Source organism: Trematomus bernacchii, unplaced genomic scaffold, assembly GCF_902827165.1.
Source record: "Trematomus bernacchii unplaced genomic scaffold, fTreBer1.1, whole genome shotgun sequence".
Taxonomy (NCBI): Eukaryota; Metazoa; Chordata; class Actinopteri; order Perciformes; family Nototheniidae; genus Trematomus; species Trematomus bernacchii.
In genome coordinates this window covers 2,218,858-2,243,889 of record NW_022987429.1, presented here as the reverse complement: position 1 = coordinate 2,243,889, position 25,032 = coordinate 2,218,858, and the positions used below count along the sequence as shown (strand labels likewise).

The window sequence follows — 25,032 nt, the reverse complement described above, 5'->3', positions numbered from 1 at the left end:
TTACATAGTGATGTCACTTTGTTGGGGGGGGGGTAGGGCATTCTTGTCCCTCTAAAATGCCCCTCATTTTAGAGGGACATTGCACTCCCTCTGACGTGAACTCTGGCATTTTAGCATTTGCAGACCATTTACATGAGAGGAAAAACCCCAAAAGCATAAAAAGGGCTCCTTTAAATGTCCCATTTAAGACATTTAATAAAGTAGTTTTAATTTAATAAAAAACTTGTTCAGTGATGCTTTATTCAGGATAAGGGCTGCTCAAGCAAAAATAAATGACAAACACTTTGAGATAACAAGAGATCAGCCACTTTTATTTAGAAAGAGTCCCAAAAAATAAACAAGTCAGCACACATTCCATATACAAAATGTCAGTGAGAATAGCTTGAATATGCGATGAAATTTGATAAGCAACTACATGTTTATATTGTTCATTTAAAAAAACAACAGTAATAATATTAATACAGTTTACCTTCCTGTGTGTTGCAGTTGAGGACTCGTCATAAGTCAATTTTAGAAAAAATAAAACAAAGTGTGCCTTATAATTAAAAGTGCTTGTCTGCATAAGTTTTCTAAATAACTTATGTTGGGACTAAATAGCTAAAAAAAAAACATTAGTTTAATAAGTAACCAAATTTAGTATTTAAAGGAAGCAGAGTAGCTTTGATGAAAAGGGGCTATCATTTTTCATATTCAAACTTTTTGTATAAAATATATGTATATATGTATATATTGTATATATGTCTAACATTATATTTCCAATTTCAAACAATTAACCTCACAACTTCAACATTTAAATGAAAATGCATGTTTGGCAGTAATGAAATAAACTTATGTAATATTTTCTGCAACAACATGCAACTGGTGCTACTTTATTGTCAGATCAATGCAAAATACATGGAGAAACAAAGCGTAAAGGCTATTGTATTAGCACTGTCATTGCCACCAACTGTACATCTAGTTACAAAAATTACAGAATGTATAATTTACATTCACTGAGATGACAGTGATTGATTATATTACGACTATATTCATATCTACTGGCACTAGATTTTGGCACTGTCACTTATTTGGCATTTAAAACCACTGTGTAGATGTCAATGCCTCTTTTTGATGTCACTTTAAAATGTGATGCGATAATACTTTTTGTTTTGCATTGATGGCATGTAAACAGTTCAATTTCCTTTTTCAAAGTAGAACAACCCTGGTTCTCGGCAGAAAAAATACGAACAACAAAAGCGCGGAAGCAAAACAAAAAGACAAAAGTATAAAGCAAAATTGCTGTACCAACTCTAACAAGTAAAACGTAGAAGGATTGATTCCAAATTTCAAGCATTGACATATATTTCATATCAACACCAAATGTTAAAGAATAAAATATACAGGAAAAGTTTAGAATAAGAATTAATTACATGATTTCAACATCTCAGCCCCATATGCAATGTATTTGGCTTTAAAAATATGGAACTATAAGCTGTTTAGTATTTTATTCCTTTTGAATACTCACACATTAAGATGTTATATCCAACCAGTAAGCAAGTTTATTTAAAAGCTATTTTGTGAAAATACATAAAAATACTTTTTTTCAATAAACTTTTTTTTAGATTTTCTTAGAAAAAAAAGGACATTTTCACATCTTAATGCAGATGATATCAAGTGTGCTTGAAAATCCTGTTCGGCGGAGGGGGCTACAGAAACAGTGTGATTTTGACGAAATCTTCCTCTGAGACACACACACACACACACACACACACACACACACACACACACACACACACACACACACACACACACACACACACACACACACACACACACACACACACACACACACACACACACACACACACACACACACACACACACACACACACACACACACACACACACACACACACAGTTGAGATGGCTGAAACTCGGACTCCCAGAAGCAGCCGTTGCCGTCAATCAAGCCCTCGTCTCTGTTTCAGTCCAGTCCAGACAGTAAGATAGGAAAGTGTGGTGTCATCAGTTTAGAAAAAAAGAGTCTCCCTTTTATATTCCGAGATATAATTCCACCCAGAGAGAAAGAGGGGTTTTATACGGCGAGAAATAGAGACAGAGAGCAACAATACAAGTCTTTGTGAGCCACAAAATGAAGCCTCCATCTTTTTCCTTTTTCACCAGACAGACAGAAAAAGCCGCAGAACAGAAGGAGGGAGGGCAGGACGGAAAAGACAAAAAAAACGCTCTATTGAAACCATTGTAAGGCACTCAGAAGTTTCTCATTGATCAGGACAGATCTGTCAGGCTGACGTTTAGTCCCATGTCAGGTCTCGCGTACGGGACAGCGTGGACAGATTTAGGAAACTCTGGAGTCATCACCCGACCATTCTCCCCGGTACTCCCAGTGACGGAAAGTCTTGCTTTGTTCCTCATGGCATCCCCAAAGGTCATCTAAATACACAAATGTCACGTGTACGCGCACACACAATCCAGCACAAACATTAACACATTCACACCCACAAGGATCCATAAACAAACAAGGAGGCAACATGTTAGGTTAGGGTATCTCAACATATGTAAGCTTAAAAGATTATAAAATGTTGAAAACTTGACAATGTAGATGAGAACCAAATATGATCTCGATGGGTAACACAATGCAAGATTAAAATGATCATGTAAAGGCTTATGCATGGTCATTACAAGCATTATTGTTGAAATGCGTTACTAGGACAGAGGTATTAACAAGCATGGCCATCAACAGTCATACATGAAAATGGTTCAAAATAGTAAGGAAACTTAAATGGACGAACACAGTTTTAGTCTTTAAAAAGGGTAATAGCTTTCTCTCTCTCTCATTAAATCATAAGTCACCAGTACATACGATCCTGTGGCCAACCTCTTCATTCACTAACACTGAAGGATGGAACGGATGGAGCCAAAAAAGCGTGCATTTGGGGGAATTTATGAAAACCTCGTTCCCTACCCCCTAAATTTTTACACTTTCGATCCCATATACGTTGTAACCTTCCTTATAAGTTGCAAAATTCTGGGAATTCTGCGAGGAAGGTGGGTTAATATTCTGTGCATTCTTTGCCACCTTCATTCGCTTGGCCTCGGCTCGGGACTTGTAACAGAACTCAATCAAGGCCACCAGCATGGCCAAGCCGAGTCCTCCGACCAGAATGTAGAACACCCCAGCCACGTTGCTCAGGCTGAGAGCGCTGGTCTTCTCCTGTGAAATGCACACGAGACAGAGGTTAGCGGACGGGCAAAAGTGAAAGTTGGAAATGTTTTAAAAATGCACATGAATAAAACAATCACAACAAATACTATAAATGCACAAAAATGCACCACTACATCTAATAATGATAATACATTTGTTTGACAGCCAATAATATCTAAAAAGCACAGAAATTAACAAGACATAACACACAGGTGCTTTTTCATTTGGGGTAAATTTAAAGCAGTGTAGGTTGGTTAGTACTGTAATCATAATGAAATGCAGCAACAGTTTGTATGCAGTGCATATACAGTCTATGTGTTGTGGATCTACATCCGAAATTTGTACTGTACAAGGACCATTTACATGGGTTGCCCATAACAAAGGGCTAAGCTGTTACAAACGTGCTCAAAGACCTTTACTTAAAGACAGAGACAAGGAGGAAGACAGCTTAGTAATAAACCAATTGGGGTCTGACACATACAGTACAGTGAGTTCTTTTAGCGCGTTAAACACCCATGTATTCATTTAAGGTGGATGCCAAATGGATACATAGGGCTCTACCTTTTCAAAGTGGTGCACAATATATGTGTGTTTGGAAAAGTGACAACAGAACAGCCATAGACAACACAGTTACAATTACACGGTTTAAAAATTGGGACTAGTGACAAGACAGAGGTGAGTATCAATTATCAAGGAAAAGAAACAAGTGCCAACTGAGGAAAGAGAATCACTCAGAACTAAGTACTTCATTTTTTCACACGGATCATTTCATTAATAATTGATTTCATGAAGCTTAACATTGGGAAAAAAGGTAGGTGAAGGAGCGGTTTGCTAATTGTTTTTTTTTATGGTGGGTTTTTTCATAACTTGTGATATATTTTAAGTGATAAGAGTGAGAGGTAACTGTGAAATCAGTGTGAACTCCATTAATAACACACTTAGATCAACACGAGGCCACGCAAACATAAAAAACCAAAAACAAGACTCACACACGGTACTACACAGTGAAAGACAGTGGTACGAATACAACAGAGGACAGTTAACACCATTGGACACCCTTTATAGATGGTCCAGAGATTAGCCAATCACTGTCAGATTTCAGTATTCAGTATTGCTGTGAGCGTTTCCTTTGTGTAGCTGTGTCCAAATGTTTTAATTGATTAATATCTCATGAATGCTTTTTTGTAAGAAAAAAGCATTCCATTTCATTTGTCTTTGAATATTGGGGAGCTGGAAAAAGAGGATTTAACGGGTCATTTTGATAAAAAGTGCACATTTCAAGAATGACATTGCATGCATTACTGTATTATAAAATAATATAAATGGTATTAATCATTAGTAAGTCTGCAGGCATTAGTAAATTACATCTTACCAAGGCATCTCATGCTTTGATTGTGCATTTGCTTGAAATGATTTATCATTACTTTAAATGGGGTCATTCCCACTAATAATTATGAGTGTGCTTGAATCACATAGAACCTGCAGTGACTAACCTTACTTCCAGAGTCCTTGGCTCCACATTCACCCTTATCGTACCACCATTTGTTTTTCAGCTTGTCTAAGACTCCTTGCTCACTGAGTTTCAATACCGCAAGGTTTACTGGCGTTCTTCACGTGGAAAATAACATAAATAACATTATCAATGTTATTTTATGTTATTATTACATTAACACTGATTAAACTTTTTTTTTTCTGTCTTTGATTCTCTTTCTTACATTTCTTTCTCTTCTTTCCGTTGCAGTGGCGATAAACGTTGATGCGCCATTTGGCCTAAGCAAATACGAGTTTTGCAGAGCCAAATGTGCATTAACGTATCGCCTGAAGTAAGCAGCAAAGGCAACAGATATACCGTATATCCAAGTTCAGTGGGCCAATGGGAAGAGGCTAAGCTAATGAGTTCAAGGTAGATGTCTTGTACTTTCTTTGGAGACCTGATTGTCAGTACGTGCTGATGATTCACGTGGCTGAGGGTTGCTTTCTGTGGCGCTGAGTCAGCAGGTGACTGGCCTGCTGTCAGTGTGGATCGGGATCTGTGCTGGTTTGCTGCTTACTTTTGGGAGTTGCAATGAGTTACCCATCACTTTGCTCACTGGGGCTGACCTTGGAATCACCTCCCCCGCTGCCGCACTCTCCTTTGTCGTACCACCATTTGTTTTTCAATTTGTCCAACAGGCCTTGCTCATTCAGTTTTAGTACTGCGAGGTTAACCGCATTTCTTGAAACGATAAAACATACTTGTAAGACAGGGTGAGCCACTTATCAATCGTCTGTCTATCACTCCCTCATTTTAGAGATAAAATAGTAGATTTATGTATATTATCCCCCCTCCCCTCTCATAGTATTTGGGTAGTTCTATCACAAAATAGCTATCCTATAATCAAGATCAAGTGTAACATGAATGTTTGTCAAAGGTGGCAGAGCATAGCTGTAACACAACAGAGAGGACAGAGTGCTAAGACTAGGGGGACTAGTGGCTACAGCAACGTACTCACATCCACAACATACATATAACAGTGTCTGGCAAGTGACTCCACTAAAAGAGAGACAGCAAAACAGCAGTAATGGGGGAAACATGGTTAGACCTCATGGAAATATGTCAGAAACATGCAACATTTCCCAAATAAATTACCATCTAACCCAACTACCCATTAAATAATAGTTTGGTGAGGGAGTTTTTGGTGCAGCTGATCCAATTGAGGGGCACACTGAGAAAAAAGCTATAATAGATATCTAAATGGCTTCAATAATCAGAATTCAACAATGCATACATATTGAAACCCAAGCAGTGCCACAAATAAAAGGCGGTATATATTTTGAGTTTCGTCCAATTGTTTTCCACAAAGGAAAAAGTCATTATGTCATTAAATAAAATGAGTGTACTGCAAGGGTTTAGCAAATCACAGTAAGAAAATAGACATTTATCTATACATTCCTAAAATATCTTATCATATATATACAAACTATGCAACAATTCAACATTATTCAAATGAGAGAAAGAGCAGAACAGTAAGGCAAGTTGTTAAGCATATAGAAACATATAAAAAGACAAGCTTGGACAGTACTACACATAAAGACTATAGGAGAGCAATCTAAATTTAGATTATGGGAGCATTATAAAAGGTTCAAATCCGGATTAATAAGAGTATATAGGAGTGATACAATATGATAAGTCTCAAAAACCCAGCTGAAAACCAGCCTGGATTAGAGGAATGAGTCTCAATATACTCTGTAATTTGTTAATAGTAATAATTTGGGAAAATATTGCAGCAAATTTGTCAATAATCAAATATCAAAAAAAATGACTAAACATTTTTTTGCAATTTATCGACTTACAATAAATTGCAATGGGTTTTAAAGAATTTGAAGGGGAATTGGCTTTACCTCATCTCCTTATACAAACCAGAGACAAATAAGCAAAGCTACATCAGGGTAGGTGGGATACTATAACAACATTGGACACATTGTTATACTATTCCACCCACCTTAATGAGGATCCTTTCGGCGTAGCGATCCCGTATCCTTTGGAGTCGAGGTTTCCTCCAACCTTCATGGTGTCGCAGGGTTTCCGCTGCTCGATGTACTCGTTCATGGTGGACTCCAGCAGGTAGGCGTACTTCCCCTTGGACTTGCGGACTCTCACAACCCCCTCGGCTGTGGTTTTCACAAACACAGAGGGCTCCGCACTGCGCATGTATGTCCACATTTTGTCAAAGAGGGCAATTTTTGAGCGCTGTTTTGAAAAAAATAAAAAGGAAAAAAACACCTTTTCTTAATAAAGTCAAGTTATACCAGCTTTTAGACACATTAGGATTTGCTCCAAACAAAATTGAATGGTATGCTGATGTTACTTTAGGTTGAGTAAGGCATCAATTGACTATATATTTCGGGGTAAAACCTTACTGCGTACAGGAAATTCATGATACCCCTAAGATTTCATTTCCAGAACAAGGTAGTATTTTCAGCTCAAGAACATGGTTCAGCAAGAAGTAAAGTATGCTGTGTTAAAGTTTTAAGTCTTAAACCTAAAGCCTTGTTTCTACAGTAATAGAATAAGAGAGTATCTCTTACCCTAAAAAACTCTTTGGTAGAGCCAGAGTCCAGAGTCCCATAGGCTATCTCACTCTGTTTGGCAAGGTCCTCTGCACTTTCAATGGGGGAGACCATCCTCTCAACAGTCAGGAAAGCAGCCAGGTTGGCGGTGTAGGAGGAGATGATGATTAAAGTGAAGAACCACCAAACGCCCCCAACAATACGCCCAGACAGAGATCTATTGGAAAAACAAATCAATATATTTTGATTTGTGTTTGTTATGATTCCATAGTACATTACATGTACCGGTATTTTAAATATTATTCAGTATCAACGAAAGATTCTGCAACTGTAGTGAGTGGATGGACGTGATTTCATTAAAGTTTTATTTTTGTTAAAAGGATTTATTAATGGATTTTGATAAGCAATTAAAGTGATAGCCTTTGAATTATAGGTAGAAACGTCTTGCTTCAGTTGGAGAAATAACCAAGCATTATATAATAATAAACAACACAGTCTCCTGATCGGAAGGCATGTTGACACTCCTCACATCACCGGGATGAGATGTAGAAGACGTGTTGAATCATCTCCGGGGAAAACAAGACTCTTACATTACTTACAAGTGCCTGCTCTCACAAGATATTAAATCTTTATATGCAAAAGTGTATCTGACACTAAATTAATGAAGGAGAACCATTTACGTAACTCCCTTATTTAGCACTGCAGGACATACATAACTTGTATCTATAACGTACAAAAATCACCTTTTAGGCACTTTTGAATAAAGTATAGCACAGCAGGAATGCCTCTGGCTGGCATACAGTACATTGAGATATGAACAGTCCTTCTTGTGGACCTCGAGGTTAACCTCACTACCGAAAAACTAGATGTTTTGTTGTAGTTTGGAAGATTCCTGCCAGGAATTTATAAAAAGTGAGTCTCCTTTGGGCAGCTTGGAAAAATTATTAGCTAAACTAGATTGTTTGTTTGATTTCAAGTGGCAAAGTAACCCTGAGTAGCAACATGTTAGGGGTAGGCTTAAAGCAAAACAAAAAACGTTTATTGCTGTAGCTAGCTCATAGAAAATGTTGGCTTATTTGATGCCAATCCAGTAGCACTATAATTCAGTGGCGAGCCGTGAGCTTTATACCTAGGCCCTCTGACCCCCACCCCTTCCCTCGAAAAAAAGGAAAAAAAAGAGTTATTACGTCACAGCGTATACTTCAGCGGAATATCAAAACAACGGCCCAGGGTGCAAAACGCATCAATGACAGCGACCCTCTACCACACAAAACAACACCTGTGAACCCAATTTGTGTTCTTTGACATTGAAAATGATATTGCATTGTGTTTGTTACTTTCGTTACAGTTGTATGTCTTAAGTGTAATTTGGCATGCTTTTATTTTGAAGGTGAGTTCACGCTGTTGACAGGAAGTTGTTGTTGCTATGGAAACAAGAAAAGTTTCACAGCGGGCGGAACTTGTCATAAAGTCCGCGAAAATGAAACCCACCCATTTAGAGGGAAGATATGATTGGTCAATTGTACTGTCATTTGACATTACTCTCTCGTTCAGTTACTATAGCGGGCCCTCTGTGAATCGCAGAGAGGGCCAGACCTTCTTTCATGTAACCCTTCACATTCAAACAGAGACCGAACAGGCAGATTCGAAGGATTTATTTCTTTGGAAATGTTATTTTATTAAATCAAGTTTTTTTTCGGTAAAACTAATGAAAAATATAACAAAAATAATATAAAAAAAAAATATATTTTTAAAAAATATATATTTTTTTAATGTTTTTAAATATTATTTTTTGGAATATCTTAGGCCCTCACAGAGGGCCTAGAGGGCCCTGACGGCTCGCCACTGCTATAATTGGTCTTATTGAAAGCTATCTTCATGGTTTATTCTACTGTTGTATTGTCAGTTGCTTTGGACAAAAGGTAAATGAAGTGTAGTCTAATGAAAATGTGTAGAAAGACATTCCAAAGTTAATCATTGTTCTTTTGCATTGATTCTAGTCCATCAACTGATCCCAATACTGGACTAAGGTGTTGGACAAAATACTGCCAGCATAGCTAAACATACACTTTGGCTTACAGTAAGTCACATTTGCAAAATCACAGCTGTCAATAACCTCTGTGAGAAATGCAATAAAGCACACTTACATTCAAGTCACAAGTTATTTGTGGTTGATTAAACTGAGAAAAACACTGCAGCTGTTGAATTGTCTGACCTACCTAGGTGAGATGTCACAGCCTTGGCGCATGAAGGCTCCAAGGGAGAACCACAGGCTGTTGAATATGCCAAACTCATTCGTTGACTCATTGGTCTGGATCTGCCCGTCCTCATACTCCTCAGTGTGCCACTCGTACGGGCTGAAGCGGCTGACAAGGAACAGCACCACGCTTACGCCTATGTAGGCAAACACGATACACATCCAGATCTCGTAGGCCAGCGGGTCCAGGAAAGAAAAGACACCAGGTTTGGATTTCTGAGGCTTTTTTATCATGATGGAGATTCCCAGAGACATGAAGGGTTTGGAGAAGTCAATCACTTCCTCTCGTACCAAAGTGATGGTCAGAGGAGCCACTGCAATGTCAGCTTTCTATAAAACCAAAACGGAATATTTAGAATAGGTGCCATGTGGTGTTGATCAATGACTTATGTTACCTTTTGTTAAAGACCACTCACCCCGTACACCAGCTCTCCAACCATCCCGTTCCAGATTTTGGTCTCCGCATCTCTGGCTCCGTATTTCCCATCACTCACTATTTTCAGTTGATATTTGAAGCCGCAGTGCTTCGCTATCTCCGCAGCCAGATCTACACAGTAACCCTCGTAGCGCTCATTGTCAGTAAACTGTTCAGAGTTCTTTTTCAGCATTACATATGGAGCTTCCTGAAGGACAAAGACGAAAACAGAAAACACTGCTCAGCACAAATAACAATGGTAAAAGCAGCTTTAAAAGCAAATTATTCACTTCAGGCTGACAGGTCATTGTGACTAGAAGAAAGCGAGGGTCTAAAACAAAGCATACTTGTAAATAAGTGGCCTGGTGGTAAACTGGTTGTCAATCTGATAACATGATTTATACAGAAATTATGTGCTACAACAAAACAGAAGAAACCTCTCCATAATGGAAAATGTGAGATTGAAAATACCTAAATCATGTTGGCTAGGCAAATTCACTCTCATTGAATGTAAATAACGTTTAAATGTATCTTTTGTTTTGTCCAAGGCATTGAAAAATGTGCGACAGTAAGAGCTGTATCTCAAGCTACTCGACACCAGAAAGGGAGACCCTGAAAGACAATGAAAGCCGTTTATACAAGCAATCATATATTTTAATATTTACCAAGATTGTGGTGACAATCACTGTTTTGTTTTCCATTCCTGTCGATTCATTTGCAAAGACATCAGATTTGGTGACGGCCATTTTGTCAACTTCATTCCAGTAGCCAATCTGTTGGGAAAAAAATATCATGAAACATGTGCATGTACTTGAGTACTACTGTAAAAGTGCTATTTTACATAATCTGATCCTCAAATTTAAACCATCCATATGATAAAGAAATATCCAATAACATTTGTAAATCCCTTCATTTCTAGAGGAGTGGAATGGATGCTTACCTTTACAGGGCCGTTAGTCTTTAACTCCATTATGTTGACTGAGTAGTTGACTCTCTTGCCATGTTGATCAAACTGGATGTTTCCTGTCAGGCCTTCCACACGCACCTTAGAGACATGAAATCAAACTGTTAGAAAAATGCATCTGCAGAGTGACATTATGACTGCTCTGTCACATGCAAACAGCTTTTTGATGTCTGTTGTATTATTCATCATACTGCATTCAAAGACTGAGCTAATCTGGAGGAAGACATTACAGCTTGGAAGAAGTCTCTAATTATCCATGAAGAATAGTTGAGAGTGGTGTCCTGGTATTCTCCTCCTTTTTTACAGTACTAAGTAAGTGCTGTGATCCTAAATTGATTGAAATGAGGTTTCATGCCGTGCTTCAAAGCGAGGAAAAGACATGAGGACACTCTTTAGATTGGAGAGGAGAGGGCAGCCTGTGATGAGAAACTTGGAAATTAATTTCCATCTCCTCTTCTTTTCGGTAGCCAACTTAAATAACAAAAGTGCCACGGCAAAAAGGACCAGAAGGAGGCTTAATGGTATCCTGTGGAGTTATCCTGCAAACATTATTATGTGTTGCTTCGAAACAAAACACAGTGTACAGTATGTATTTTCGGGTGAAAAAAAACATGTTGAATGCATTTATTTTTTCATAAAACGTGTGCATAAAACATGAGCTCATCATCTGACATGTTTGATCACGACCCACGAGCTCCCTGTCTTGTCCCGATGGGCTGGTTTAAAGCAACTATTCCCCATCTTGAATATGCATAACCAGACTTCCTGTGTACAAGACGAGGGCATCAAAGCCAAGTGCTTATCAATTCTGGAAAAGCTTACGTCGACATTCCTTACCAATGCTCAAACGATTACAAAAATCTCAGCATGGATGATAAACCCAAACTCTTGGTGTAACATCATAAGGATTTCTCTTCATAAAATGTGTTTCACGTACTTTTTCTTTATTTTTATCTGCTCAGATGTACGTTTTACCCATGATGTTGTTTCAGAATAGGTGTACGTTGTCTGAATATGATTACCTTAAGTCAAGATTCTCTGTTAATATCGATTGTTCTTATCTTTTGTTCTTAACAATTTGATTTGTATTCCAACTACAGAACCTGTAGCTATAAAAAATGCGTTTGCTGTAAGGCTCCATTTCTCAGTGATGCTAATCTGTCTTGATTCAAAGCTCAGCTCTGTTTCTCTTCTGAAGAACAGCTGTCCATATAGCTGCATGTTCCCACATGGTAAAAACAGTGTGGACATTTGCTGCATTTCTCAAGAGAGATCTTCCCCATATCAAAGGATGTGTATAAGTAAGATGTGTTACCTGTTTTAGTGCTCGCTCTATCTCCCCTCCCTGAGCCCAGGGGACAGCGGGGTTGGCCAGGCAGTCCCCAGTGTTGGCCCTCCTGGTGAAGTCGATGCGTTGCTTGTGCAGGTAGCGGAAGGCCTCCGTCATCACCTGCACGGCGTCGTAGGTCAACGCTGATGTGTACTAGAGCAGGACAAAGACAACAGATATTGAGATTGGGGTTGACAGAGAGGTATATGTCAGCTTAACCCTTGCTTCTACCATAATATTTACTCTCGCCATATGCTGATATTGATTAATCCTTGGTGATTGATTTTAGTTGTTGGTCAAGAATGTTAAAAGCAATTAATCAGCAATTCTGATTCTGATACATGTTTTTTTAAATTTTTTTATGTATACTTTAGTTAGTTTTAATCTACCATAAATACTCACAAAGCTCAAAATCCACAAATAAAAGAAGTCCATAACAAAAACACAAAATGTACTCCTGATTGACTACTTTGGCTAAAATGTGTTATTGGCTCTGGTCTTTTGACGATAACAAAGCTCCAGGGTGTTTTCACCCGTAGCCTTTAGGTTTACGCTTCGTCTTTCTTGGAATAGCAGTGACAAAGGTAAATAAGACCAAGAAATCACTGAATGTGGTGTCATTAAACTGCAGACACACAGGCACAGCACGCTCTTGGTTTACCAGCACAGCTGGTCAAAGATTGCTCTATAACAGAGAACATCACTGCTGAGAGAATAAATGAAGAAGTTATTGCCAAACACTAAATTCACTTGGAAAAAGAGCAGACCTGTGGAGTCACATTTTGCTACAATAACATGATTTGCTCCAATGCAGATGGATTTATGACTTGAGGCAAACTACATAGATAATGTCAGGTCTTTACCTCAAGTCAAACTATGGATCTTGAACACAACTTCGCCTCAACAATGTTTTATGAGCAGAATAATTAGATGACAAAAGAGGCTTTAACTCTAAGGTCTATTCTCACTTTCATGTTTAAAACAAATTATAATGTTGAAAATAAGTATTGAACACTCACAAACCACACGTCCTGCTCAGTATTAAGGCAACTAGTCTTAATTAGAGTGCATATTTTATTTTGGTAGTCTTTTTAATTTTTCTGATGTATTTTTGGTCTGTGCTGCGATAGTTTGTTCAGCGTTGTAAATGTCAGAGTGATTTTTCACCCGGACTTGAATCACTTTCGGCAGCCTGGCTGTGAGGTAATAAAAAAGATCCTGAACTTTGACAATTGTTCAGACAGAAGGTGCTGGACATTTTTTGGCAGAGGCTGATATGTCAAATGCGAGTAGTTTACAGTGTCTCTTGAAGACACAGAGTGGGAGGCGAGTTCAATTCTGAAAGATTATACTATATTAGTTACATCGAATGGCTGGTATAGGGGAAAAAACTAACGTCTTGATTTAATATCATACAATCCTGATTCAATTGACATTGCGTGCATATTAAATAACATAATTTAAGACATGCTAGCACTCATGGGAAAATGTATGTATCGTTGGGTTACAGAGCAGAATAATCTTTACTCAGAGAGGTGTTTAATAATGCACACACAGTGCAATGTGGTCATAAAATCGGTTGTGGTGACAGCATTGTTTACTTACATTAGAGCAACTGAGGCACATTAAAGTGCTTACAAAGACACTTTCACCAACAAACCTGTCTTGCAAATAAAGAAAAAGCAACGTGTGGGAATGTTTAAACTCACCTTTATTTTACTGTCAGCACCAGGATACTCCTTTTCTTCTAGGGCTTCCCATCTCTGGTCAAACTTGGACACCAAAGGATCCTCAAAGTCAACAATCTGAAAGCCCGACACGTTGGCACCGCCATACTGGATTTTGGTTAGGTCCCCATCAATGAAACCCTGATAACAAAAAGATTATAGACCTAGATGTAATCTCTCAATCTGAGGCATTTTAGAAACATTTAAAGTGGTACCAAAATCTTGGACAAATGTAGAACATGTGTTCACTTACCAGATTGGCTATAATGTAGTGGTAGCCTTTAACATGTCTGCCAATTGTGATGATCTGCAGAGTAATGAGAAACATACAAAAATAAGCTCAAATAGGATGAAGAGTGGCAAGTCTCGGGTAAACAAGATGGCAAAACAAATACCTATCAAAACTGTACAAATTTGAAATGATATTCCGACATTATAATTTGTCACTTCCAACCCAAACATGGCGGACATTCCTAACCCTTATCACAAAGGAAAAGACTATGCTGTTTACAGTCAAATACTGCTGGACAGAGAGATCCAATTCCAAATAAATTACCCTTATCTGGAGAGCAGAAAAGCAGAAAATAACATGAATATCTCAGTTATGTACCGTTTCAGTACCTCACATAAATGAGACACCTGAAACTAATCCTGTTGCCTGAGTGGCACCTCCGTTTGTCAGGGCCGCCGCGGCTTGAAGAATTTGAATAATAACGTTGTTTATCTCGCACGTAAATGTCTTTGACATGAAGCAAGAAACTTCCACCTGAACGGATTCTGTTTTTCCTAGATAAACAGGCAGTGAGGCTGCAGGCATTGATTTCATTCAGCATTCATTTAAACAGAAGTTGGCATGCTTTAAATGCTAATCGATAAGCCTCTCTCCTGGGTAAAGGGTGGAGTAAATATAACCTGTTTATGTGTATCTGTTTTTCCTTTAATTGCAGTTTTGTTTACCGCCTAAATGAACAATTAGTATAATTGTTATGGTGCCTTTCTACATCTGCTGGGCTGCTGGGTCCTTGTGACAATGTTGTTTTTCTAAGTGCCGTATCAAATGAACCCATTTTGGCTGAAGATCACTTTTGTCCTACAGTAGTAATTCAAGGACAATGAGGTTGTTAGCATTGCCTGCAATCCCTGCCGGTAATTGTTATTTACACTTCCCAATTGTATTCCCACACAATAAGATATTCATATTTGCCCTTCTTCTTGGCCGTTTTCTGTCGTGAAACAGAAAGGAAGGTAGCAATTATGTCCTTGAATTGTTAAAAGGCAAGCTACCTTTTCAGTTCAGTTGGACTGTAGTAGACTGTCGTTAGTAAAAGTGTCTTGTTTGCGGTTGCATTTTTGGCTTAACTGAATTGTGATTTATTAAGTGTTCCTTGTCTGGTATGGCCAGCAGCTTATGATAGCTTCTGTTAGCAAACTGTGGGTACATTGCTGTGTACATGATGAGTCATTTTGGTGATTTTATGACTCTTCCCTGCTGTTTTCTAACATCCTGTGAATTTAAATTAAGTCACATTGGCCAATTTCAATCTGTATTAGCTACATAGTCTAATTTAATTGAACCATTAACTGTGTTGCCCAGAATTAGTCTGGTAATTGAACATAGCAAATCACAAAATCAATGATGGAAATACAAAAAAAGTTGCAAAACTCATATCACACTCACTAACATTCTTATATCTAATATAGCAGTGTTGTGTAAGCATTGTAAGTACCTACAATATATGGATACAACAAAATGAAAAGTGTTGTCTTAACCATTTATTGGGCAAGCTATAGGAAGATCTTGATGATTTAATAAGCAGATATGTAAACTATTCTCTTATTGTTCAATATATGTATAACTCTCATTGATGGTTGATAGTAAAGAGAGAATCATAAGAAAAGATAAGACACTTGCTTCCTTGGATACTAGCTTCCTTGAGATGCTTTCAAATTACAGGCTGTGATATGGAAGAGAAAAACTGGACCTGAACAAACCACAGAGGTCTGACTGCTGACAGCAGTACACCCCCATAAGTGCATTATTTGTTCCAACAACTGAAAACATAGCAGCAGCATCCTCTACCTGAATCCCAGCTCACCTAACCCGCTTGAAAGTCACAAATGACAGATCAAAGAAAGACAATACACCAATACCAGAAGCTCTGTGCTTACAGTGTGGCAAACCTTTCCAAATCATGTCAAGATAACAGTATACTGTAGGTCCTCAATGTTTTTAGCAGATGTTACGGATTTCTTCTTTGTTGCAGTATACTGCCTACATACAGTATATTGCCTATACCGTTAAAAAACTACACACACTACCTGCTCCATGATGTCTTTGACTTTGTCCTGTTCACAGTCCAGGATCACCCTCCTCTCCTTTTTGTTCTCCAAGTCTTGGAACAGAGAGCGGTAGGCCTCATCCTTCCTCTCGTCTTTCAGGTTCCCCACGTTGATTGCTGTCACATGCCACTTCCTCTCTGCCGCTGTGTCCAGAACAACCTGCAGCGTCGTAAGTCCTGAGGGTAGAAATTAAGTAGGATTTAAACATTATTCATTCTCTCCGTCTGACTGATTCGTTATTATTCTTTGGTCCTGAAACATTTTGGAGAACATTCAAGTTTTTAGATATACCTTGTTGAGAAAAAGAGCAAGAATGTTGGGAAAGAATACGTTGGGAATAGGGAGAAGAAGATATCATGCTTTGTGTTTCTGCACAGTATCTTTGTTACCTTTTCTGCTCAAGTTATGCATTGAATTCCTGATTTCCCTGAAACCAGCTCTCCTATATTGTTTGTTTGTATTTCATTTTTGGTGGGCATACTTTAAAATCACAGCCACATACAGAATGTAAAGAACACAAAGCAGGGAAGTCATGATAACAGAACAAAAACACCAAAGCTGGAAGCACAATAATATGAAAATAAACTTTCATTACAGACCATTCACTGTCTGCTCTTTCAAATCCTGTGGAGGCTTTACAGAGACTCATTTGATCCAAAGCGCTCACCTAGATGAGTCACAGGTATTGTGGAATGAACCGGACCAACGTGTGGGAGGGAAGTGGCTGTAACAATACACTTCACTGCATGAATAGCGAAAGTTTTAAATTGCTGTTTTATGTTGGAAAACAGTTTTTTTTGTGTTTTTCCTCTCAACTTTTGAAACAATTTATTTTGTGAGAAAACAAGCTGTACACAAGGTCACTGTTCACCGTCACACAGCCTTCAATTTCTCTCAGGTTTCTTGCAGTTGCCATGTATTTATACAAACCTTCCAGTATTTCCACCATGTATTGTTATTCTGAGAATGTTTTCTGTGCGCAAAGTCAAGAATGAGATCTCAAGCTCAATATATAGTCAGACATGGAGGAGAAATACTAAAATAACGGACAGTTTGAAAATGTGCACTTCATTGACAACTATAAAGCGGATGGTATGCTACAGTATGACTGAAAGCTTTAGAACAAGCGAGTAAACATAATTGTTTCCAAAATTAAGAATGAACCCTCAGTTTAGTCAGAGACGATTCCCTTTGCCCCCCCTTCCCTTGGCCTTTAGGGAAGTCGGCGATAACTCATCCCTCGATGGCTTAAGAAAATATGAATGTCTAGAAGGAGCGCAACTTACCCCTGTTCTCTATAGAAATTAATAATCTTTACATACAAATCAATGTATGGGCTCACCTGTTATTGTTGACATTTCATTTAGCTAAGGCTTTTATCCATGCAGGTACATTTGCTTAACATTTGCACCAAACCTTTGTAAGTGTTGGTGCAATAGTTTCAAATAAGCTAAAACAGCTCCATTTCACAATTTTGGAAACAGAATAGCTAACAGGAATATATTTGTTCCCAAAAACCAATAAACCCCCAAAACATTAAACTGAATTATATAGTACAGTCAAGAACAGACACATGCTGCCGTGTGTGAGTAATTCAATTACATGTCACGCCTCTCCATCAATCTTTTAAAGGCATTTAAAGAATACAGTCTCCATTTCAACTCACATTCCTATCACCTTCTCTATCGAGTTTCGCAGCTGAATCTGTGCTGATATTGATCCCTGTTCTGCAGTGGGCAGAGGTTCGGATAAAAAAGGTGGAGTGTTTCATTCTGCCTTGCTACAGCGAGGTGAATTACAGATGTAATCAATTTCATGCGACACGGCTAGGTTTTATGATGATGGGGAGGAAAATGGAGGCTTGCAGTATTATCTGAATGAACTATACATCATTATTACAATAAGGTCATTATGCTGTGGCTAAATGTGTCTGTTACATCAATGTTTATTAAATGAGATAATTAGAACTTGTAATGATTTACAGGGAAGATAAAGCAAGGACAAAAGCAAAATGTTAGCATAAAAGTTGATTCCACATTAAAGTTAAATGAATATCCTACATTATAAATGTCTTTGAAAGTGTTAGTGCCTTTGAACCGGGCATGCCACTGCATAATGTGGCTCTAAATGGTCAGTAAGTAGAAATATGTTTGTAAATGTCTTATTTTCTGGGTGATAGTTATATTTTGTCGCAGCTTGTTTGGTATATTGCACATATATAGATTGGGATCGCATGTAGCATCGCTGTTTTAATTTAAACACATGGTTTTATGTATATTTCTTACTAATCTTCATGACATAATCTACTAAATAAAAAATGTTTCACACAATATTTAAATGCAGTACGCAGAGGCAACGATTCCCAGAGCTCCATTTCTGCACTTATACGATAGTCAAAGAAAGGTTAATTTCCGTTAGCCTGGCAGGTTTTCATTAAAACTGAATGACTTGACATTTTAAAACGTTGTTAAATGCTTAACCAGGATTCTGAATTAGAGCACAAGGTAACCGTAGCAACACAACACTTTTTCCTCTTCAGTAAAACCCCACTGGTGAAATGGACCTAACCACGAGTAAAAACAGCCCCAAGCTAACGGTACAAAATTGATGAAGATTTGAACAGAGTAAGAAATGTTACTGTGGTGAGAGACCTTCTGTCAAGATTAAAAAATAATATTATCTTTTGTAGAACTCACTAAAAAAGCAATTTATTACTCATTGGCAAAAATGGATTAGATGGGCTACAGTGTTTTTAACATTACATTCCATGACTCAGTCCAGCTCCATCAAATAGCCCTTAGGACAACTCTAAAGACCCACACTCACATTTGCTGTATTTAACTTTCTAAGACATATTATGAGGCGTTTGCGGCTAACAAAAAATGTGGAGGCATTCACTGACAATTCTTTCTTGGTTTACGCATACTCCAACGCTGGTACAGTATATTATGAATGTCATTTTACTAGTAGCTAGCTAGCCAGCTAGGACACACATACAGTATCATACAAATAATACCATTTTGTAAGCCAATATCAAGAGAGCCTTATTAACATATTAAATATCAAATGGGATTAATAGGTGAACAATAAGTAATGCATTGCTGTCCACTGTTGACTGAAACTCCAACCAAGTCTAGTATCCAGCAACAGTTTTGTAGGTTTCTTTATGACTGTGTTAAAGCACAGTGCTTATACAACACTCACGATTAAGCATTTTTTTTCTCCAATCTGCTTCACATCCATCTACCCTATTATCTATATATTTTTACAAAGAACACTGGTATAATCAAAAACATTTGTTGTTTCTCTAACTCAAGCAGAGACTTGGCTTCGCTGATTTCCTCTGCGGTTGAACGCCTGCTGTGTGATGCTTATTATCCTTATCACTTCTCTTCAGAATGAGACATATGTTATGTCTTGGCTTGGAGCCAACATTATGCCATCCATTCAAATTGGCACAGAGCCTTCAATGCTCTGGAGAGTTAAGATATTACGTGACCTTGCATACAATTAGGTTGTCCTGGATTTAAAAGGTCAGGAAAGACTAAGGAGACACGAGCCAGCGTGCAAAGTAAGATTTTGTTATTCAGCAATTTGGCCATACCATACGTCTCTTTTCCCAGTGAGGAGATTATTTCTGCTCTGCTAGTGAACGCACAGTGGATGCGTAATAGCTTAACTTCATGCTTATTCATCAACAACATCTTAATGAGTTGATCATATGCATAATATGATGAAAAACAATTTAAATGAGGCAAGAAATGGCTCATAAATAATGCATAAGGGAAAGCAGTTTAATACCAACAATTGCAGCCTCACGTTAGATATAATCTCTTTGCTTCGAGCTATTGTTTCCTCATTCAGGCTCTATGCAGGATGCTTTCCCAGGTATGGATCTCCACTCTCTGCAATACGCCAATTAAAGCACCACTTAAATCAGTTGGTAAGTGATTATTTCCTTAGAAAGAAGGAGAAGAATATGCATCATCTCATGGACGGCCACAAATATGATATCCTTCTTATGACCTCAACAACAAGTTAATGCAATGTATCATTGCATTTTTATATCCAAAACCTTGGTAAAACAACAGATAAGGTGAAATGTTTCTTTTGACAACGTTTGGCAACCAAACAATTCAAAAACAGTAATGAACAGTAACATATTTTAGCTTTTTACATTTTAGCAAGCAATTTCTTATTGACTCATCAAACAGATTCAACACCATCAGCTTTTATCTGGAGTTGTATTTCTGACCACCTGATTAATGTACCATAAACCCATTCAATCTTTTAATTTACTGTCCACTAACTCTCATACTTGCCATTTAGCTACTAAATGCTTTAATGTATTCACAAGTTATGCGCCTAGTTATAGCCAAATCTATCGACTGCAAACGCAGGACAAGATGCTGGATGTAATGCAGGGGTGTCAAACTCAATTTCATCGCGGGCCACATCAGCATTATGGCTGCTCTCAAAGGGCCGGTTGTAACTGTAAGACTATATAAAAATACATATATAAATATATATAAAATAATGTATTATATTACATTATTACCTCTGCATTGGATTATTATCAGATACTGTAGGGTAATAACTTCATAATTAACTACGTCTGAAAGCAGAAGTCTAGGGCAAATAATTGCAAGTCTCTTCAGTGAGAATGTCACAAAATGATTTAAAAAGAAAAGCAAAATTATGGAAAAAATAAGTGACATTCAAACAAAAAGAAGGGACATTTTGAAAAAATAAGTGCATTTTTTTTTAAATAAGTGACATTTAAAAAAAGTAACATTTTGAAATAAAAGTAACATTTTGAAAAAAAAGTCAAATTCTGAGAAAAAAGTCAAATTTTGAAGAAAAAAAGTCAAATTTCAGATGCATTGTGGGACATGTAGTTTATTGGCAACGTGCTTCTGTAAATCATCATGTAACTGTATAATTAACATATAATATTCTTTGCAAGCTCTTGTGGGGCCACAGAAGATGAAGTTTTGGGATAGTCATAGGTTACACGTTGAAACTAAACTAAGCTGGGACAGCAATAACTAAAGCCACAGCCACATTGCAATGACAATAGCCACAGAAAAAGCCGTACCGCTTTACCCATGATCTTTACTTTAATAACAAAGCTGCGTAGTATTGAGGGTAAGAGTTACAACTACACTTTCACTGAGTTTAACACAAATAACACTGATTATTGCAGGTTTAAGATGAGAGCTGGAATAAGGATTGAACAACTACAATCTACGTTAAGGTTAAGGTATAATATCTAGGCTATAGTTACATTAAATATGTTTTAATTGAAGCTAGGTGAGGAGTCCTGCTCTATAATAAAAGGGCACACTACCCCCTGCATTGCCATTAAACATTGACACTGGACATAAATTCTGAGATGCAGAATCGAACACAGTTCCAAGGAATAATGGGCTTCTTTTATAGCAATGATGATGAAAGGTGGTTGTAAAAACCTGTAATAATAATGTTCTTCTTTGTTCATTTCCTATTAGTCCAGTACTAAAATGTGAAAAATATAGTCGGAAAATGTGTTTCAAATCATTTGCATTCAGCCAACAGAATACAAAAACACTCATAGTGCCTTTCCGCCCACATATAAACAGATAGTCATTATCTAAACTGACTTGCTGACAAAAGCTGACAATGGTGTTGGTACATCTATTAGTCTCAATGTGTTAATATAATTCATCATAACCAGTGGCAACTCTACTGCCTTGTGTCTCCCGGCTCTCTCTTTGACCCACTCAGTCACTTACAATCTCTCTCTCTCTCTCTTTCTCTCTCTCTCTCTCTGTCTTTCTCCACATAGCAGTTGCCATGGGAATGAGTGGATCACACTGACCTAATTAGAAAGCCATGCAATGATGAAATATGCACAACAGGCCCTTTAGTGCCATACAGTAGGGACAGCAGGTCAGAGCTAGCATTAGCATGAGGACAACCTAAAACAGCAGGTTGGAACCGGTCCTCTGATTTGGGAGAGGGAAGATTTTTGGTTCAACCGTCAGTCACAGAGAGGCTCACTGGGAAGATTAGCAATGGATTCTGGGAGGAAAGCGTGTGGAAAGAGATGAGAGGGAGGGTACAGCATGAAGGAAATACTGTAGAAAGATCAAGAGAATATGGAGGGAAAAATGTGCAGTGGGAGAGTTTATGCAATTGGATGTGATAGGTTTAAGGTAAAGCAGAGCAGAAATGCACTAAATCCCTGTTGAGCCACACTTCACTGTATTCAACAGGAAGTAATGATTCCACTTCCTTTTACTTTAAGCCACTCAATGTATAACATAAATGTCCTGGTAAGCCATTTTTAAGAATTCAACATCTTCAAGGTAAGTTATTTTGGACCTAAAACTCCTTCTTTTAGTGTGCTTGAAATAATAATCATGAATTATTTTCATTTAACAAAGAGAAAATGCAAAAGACAAAAAATAAAGACTTGATAATATTATTCCTGATACTGGATATGTAATCCATATGCACCATATTTATGTTCTTCCAATGCAGCTACAGTGTTTAAATAGAATGAAACTCTATTTTCTGGACGGTTCCTCTGTGCTGCACGAGGATGAGTTGTTTTCTAAAGGCCCGGACACACCAAGCTGACACCAAAGAACTGACACAGACGGACCCCCGACTGTTGCGTCGCCTCGCGTCTCTGCGTCTTGGCCAACAGTCGCACTGGAACACACCGCAAAGACTTCAGCCGACGGCCAAGAAGCACGTACGAACTGCGCATGCGTGAGTGGCAATAACTCTCCTTACCAGCAGGCGGCGGTAGTGTGTATTCGTCATTCAAAAGAGGCAACAACCGGAAGACAGACTGCGTGATAACCGAGAGAAGAAGAACAGACTGCGTGATATAAACAAACAACAAATAGCGTGTGTGTTCCATTTTCACTCTACAGCAAGAAGCTCATGGGGCTTTCCCGAACCTGTGTCGAGAGCTGGAGTTAAAGGAAATCTCAGATTTGCCTTCTTAATAGTTTGTTTGGGTCCCTCACTTCCGTTTCGCTTCTCATGCACTGATTCGCTAGCTGAACAGCCAATCAGAGTGATTTATTTTGCCGACTGCCTTTGGCCGACTGCCCGACATGTTGAATCGGCACGGCTGAAAAGACCGGACGGTGCGGGACACACCAATCTGAGTAGGGCGTGTCGGCGCTCATGGTCGGCCTGACGCCCATCGACGCCGATAATCGTCCTGGTGTGTCCGTGCCTTAAGGGTACAAGTCACATAATCACAATTAGCTGGTGCAAAGAGAGATAACCCACAAGAGACAAAAGTGTGTTCTTTTAACACGACTTTTCATAGTGTGTAAAATTCAGACAATAGATGAAAGAAATGCGCAAGTCTTAAGGCAGATAGAGCCTGTGAAGAACCATTCAGACAGCAAAGAAAAATGTTTCCTAAATTAAAATCTCCAGACTTCAGTATCAGGGTTGAATTGAAAAACATAACTGATGAAAGGCATCAAAGAATACAGACGGGAAAGATTTGAATATGAAGTAAGTCTGGATATTACAGTTTAGGGGTGAATCATTTTTCATCTTGCATAAAATCAGTCCATGATCTTATCCATTATGGCTATACCTGGTGCAGAGGCTAAGCACAGACTTTTAAAGTGCCTAATTCATGATTTTTATTTAATTAAATGTGAAGAATGATGAATAATTTGTGTAATAATGATGCTAACAAATGGATAGACGACGATTCTTGAGATCGAGGCAACCAGCTGGGTATGTGTGTGCATGTTAGGGATATGTCTCCTCACTCAAAAGCGTCATTAATCCTGAGGCCAAAAGTATAAGAGATGGGTAACTCCCAGCTGTGACTCAGTGTTTACCGAGAAATGTGAAGCCTTGCAGAGCTGAAAAATGAGCAAAAAACTCAAGGGAAAAGAAACCAAACCTAAAGAAAAAAATATGTACAGCGGTGATTAATACCTTTCAATATTTAAATCGGGAACATGTTAACACAACCGCAAATCTCATTTGTTATTTATCACTTTTCCAATATTTCAAATACTGCTTCCCACATCTAAAGCTACAGTTGTTTTTATTTTATTTTATGAAAACAAATCAGAGATGCCTGTTTATATACTTAATTAAAAAATGATCCAAGGAAACCAATGATTTCATAAACACTGGTTGCTGAAGCTTTCTCAATCAGAAGCCATCCAGCTGTGTGTTGTGTGAGTGTCTAATTTGTTTTAGCTGCCTCATATTCAACGTCCAACTGTCTTCAAAATTGCAAATAGAAAGGTAGACCAGTCAACCACTGTAATGGGAACACAGCCATGTGTTCACAACAAAACACACCTGAATGTAGATACGAGGGTGGAAGTTCACATCTGCAGGGCACATCACCTCTACTGTACGTCAAAGATGACTCTCTCACCTCCCCTTAATATTACGTAAGACAAGACTCTTTAAACACAGGAGGTGTTAAAGTTGATTCTATGTGACAAGCTCTTTTTCGGGAACCAAAATGCCCTTAACCTGGATTTTACCTGTGTTGCATGCGTAGAGGGTGTCACACAAAACTAGTGGTTACTATAAAAGAAGCAGTTTGAACACAATTTCTGGATTGCTTATAGTCAAATGATTGCATCCGTTTGAAAGGGACGTAATTGTATCGCTCAGGGAAAGGTCATGTTCATACGAGAAACATGCAATTTTCAATCAACGTAGAAATAATCAGGAGCTATAACCCCTGTTTTACA

General features: G+C 38.1%; 1 protein-coding gene across 5 annotated transcripts in view; it reads right to left on the bottom strand.

The window, feature by feature from the left end:
• Positions 1-290: 290 nt before the first annotated feature.
• Positions 291-25,032, bottom strand: part of gria2b (glutamate receptor, ionotropic, AMPA 2b) — a 47,366-nt gene continuing 22,624 nt past the window's right edge. Inside the window, exons 4-16 of one of the 5 annotated variants that reach the window (XM_034141549.1) lie at positions 16,268-16,464; positions 14,202-14,255; positions 13,931-14,089; positions 12,207-12,374; positions 10,868-10,972; positions 10,593-10,700; positions 9,929-10,135; positions 9,475-9,842; positions 7,274-7,472; positions 6,688-6,935; positions 5,306-5,420; positions 2,966-3,214; positions 291-2,433 (exon numbers count right to left, since the gene is read on the bottom strand). In XM_034141549.1, coding sequence (XP_033997440.1) covers positions 2,969-3,214; positions 5,306-5,420; positions 6,688-6,935; positions 7,274-7,472; positions 9,475-9,842; positions 9,929-10,135; positions 10,593-10,700; positions 10,868-10,972; positions 12,207-12,374; positions 13,931-14,089; positions 14,202-14,255; positions 16,268-16,464 — 2,174 coding nt within the window. In that variant the 3' untranslated portion in view covers positions 291-2,433; positions 2,966-2,968. Of the gene's footprint in view, positions 2,434-2,965; positions 3,215-4,698; positions 4,814-4,887; positions 5,421-6,687; positions 6,936-7,273; positions 7,473-9,474; positions 9,843-9,928; positions 10,136-10,592; positions 10,701-10,867; positions 10,973-12,206; positions 12,375-13,930; positions 14,090-14,201; positions 14,256-16,267; positions 16,465-25,032 lie in introns of those variants that run through there. The other 4 variants (XM_034141531.1, XM_034141556.1, XM_034141540.1 and 1 more) reach the window with 4 other exon arrangements.